This window comes from Salmo trutta, chromosome 7 (assembly GCF_901001165.1).
Source record: "Salmo trutta chromosome 7, fSalTru1.1, whole genome shotgun sequence".
Taxonomy (NCBI): Eukaryota; Metazoa; Chordata; class Actinopteri; order Salmoniformes; family Salmonidae; genus Salmo; species Salmo trutta.
The window spans coordinates 57469572-57470819 of NC_042963.1; the positions used below are offsets into that span (position 1 = coordinate 57469572).

Sequence of the window (1248 nt, forward strand, 5' to 3'; positions counted from 1 at the left end):
GAATGGATAGCACTAAAGATCTCCCCAGTCTCCACATATTTGGGAAAATCAGATTTTTTCTTTTTTTTGCCCCCTAATTTTGTGGAACAATCTGCAGAGTTCACTGCAGTTACATGTGCTGGTGCCACTCAAGCATATTACATTATAGATTAAGGACCTCTATGTAGTTGAATGTGATTGCTTTTATTAATAATCATAATACAAAATTAGTTTTCTAAATGTTTTTGCTAGACCAGTCCAGGATTGAGACTTGGGTTGTGTTCATTAGGGCAGAACCGAAAACAACAGGGAAAAAACCCATCCTAGTAGTCCCTCCCTATTTCAGACTGTTTTCTTCCGTTTGATGCCAAATGAACACAATACTATCCTGTTCTATCCCTCCCAGGTGTCCCTGCTGTCTGTGGATGAGATGTACGACACTATCCCATTGGTAGAGAGGGATAAGTACTGGAACGAATCAGAGCCCCAGCCTCCATACACTGCAGCCAGCGCAGAGCATCGCAAACCTTCCTTCATGGGCTCTGCCCTGGACATCAGGTACCTTACACACAGATACAGACAGACACACTCACACCTATTGGACCCGATTCCCAGACCCCAATTGAGCCAATTCCTAAACTAAAAATATATTTTGTTTCAATGGAGAGTCTTGCAGGAGTAGACCTAATCTTTGTCATAACAAGCTTAATAAGATCTATGCATATAAAATGCCAAGTAACTTCGTTTTTTTTTTTTTGTATTTATTATATTTTTTGTATATATTCATTTTTAAAAACAAATGTGTTTTTAACCCCTCCCCTCTTTGGAGGACAAATATCTTTTTGTTTTTTTACAGATTTTTTGCTACATATACATACATTTTACAAGACATAACGCCTCCGTTTCCATTCATAATATCATTAACAAATATAATACACATTTTTTTGTCCATAAGAAAGTTTTTTTAATGAATTTGTTTATCTGAGTTTAACCATAACATTTGTTGTAATATTTGTTCTATATTTTCTGGAGGATAAAACTGAAATTGTAATGAGCTTTGAATGGCTTGGACTATACTTTAAACAAAATTTTATTTTCAATTAGTGGGAAATGAGAAGTTGTAATCTGTATGTAGGCAAAAAAGCAATTTTTGAACAAAGGATGAGCCTTTCTAAATAATCTACTGGAGAACCATTTTGGGTTTAAGTATAACTTATGCATGAGTGAAGCTTATAGTGAGAGGTTTAAAGCTTTAATATTTAATATTGA

General features: G+C 35.0%; 1 protein-coding gene across 1 annotated transcript in view; it reads left to right on the top strand.

Annotated features, from left to right (window-relative positions):
* Positions 1-696, top strand: part of best1 (bestrophin 1) — a 14811-nt gene extending 14115 nt beyond the window's left edge. The window contains exon 8 of the mRNA XM_029759498.1: positions 386-696. Within this exon, the coding sequence (XP_029615358.1) occupies positions 386-622 (237 nt within the window). The 3' untranslated portion in view covers positions 623-696. The remainder of the gene's footprint in view (positions 1-385) is intronic.
* The last annotated feature ends 552 nt before the right edge of the window (positions 697-1248 follow it).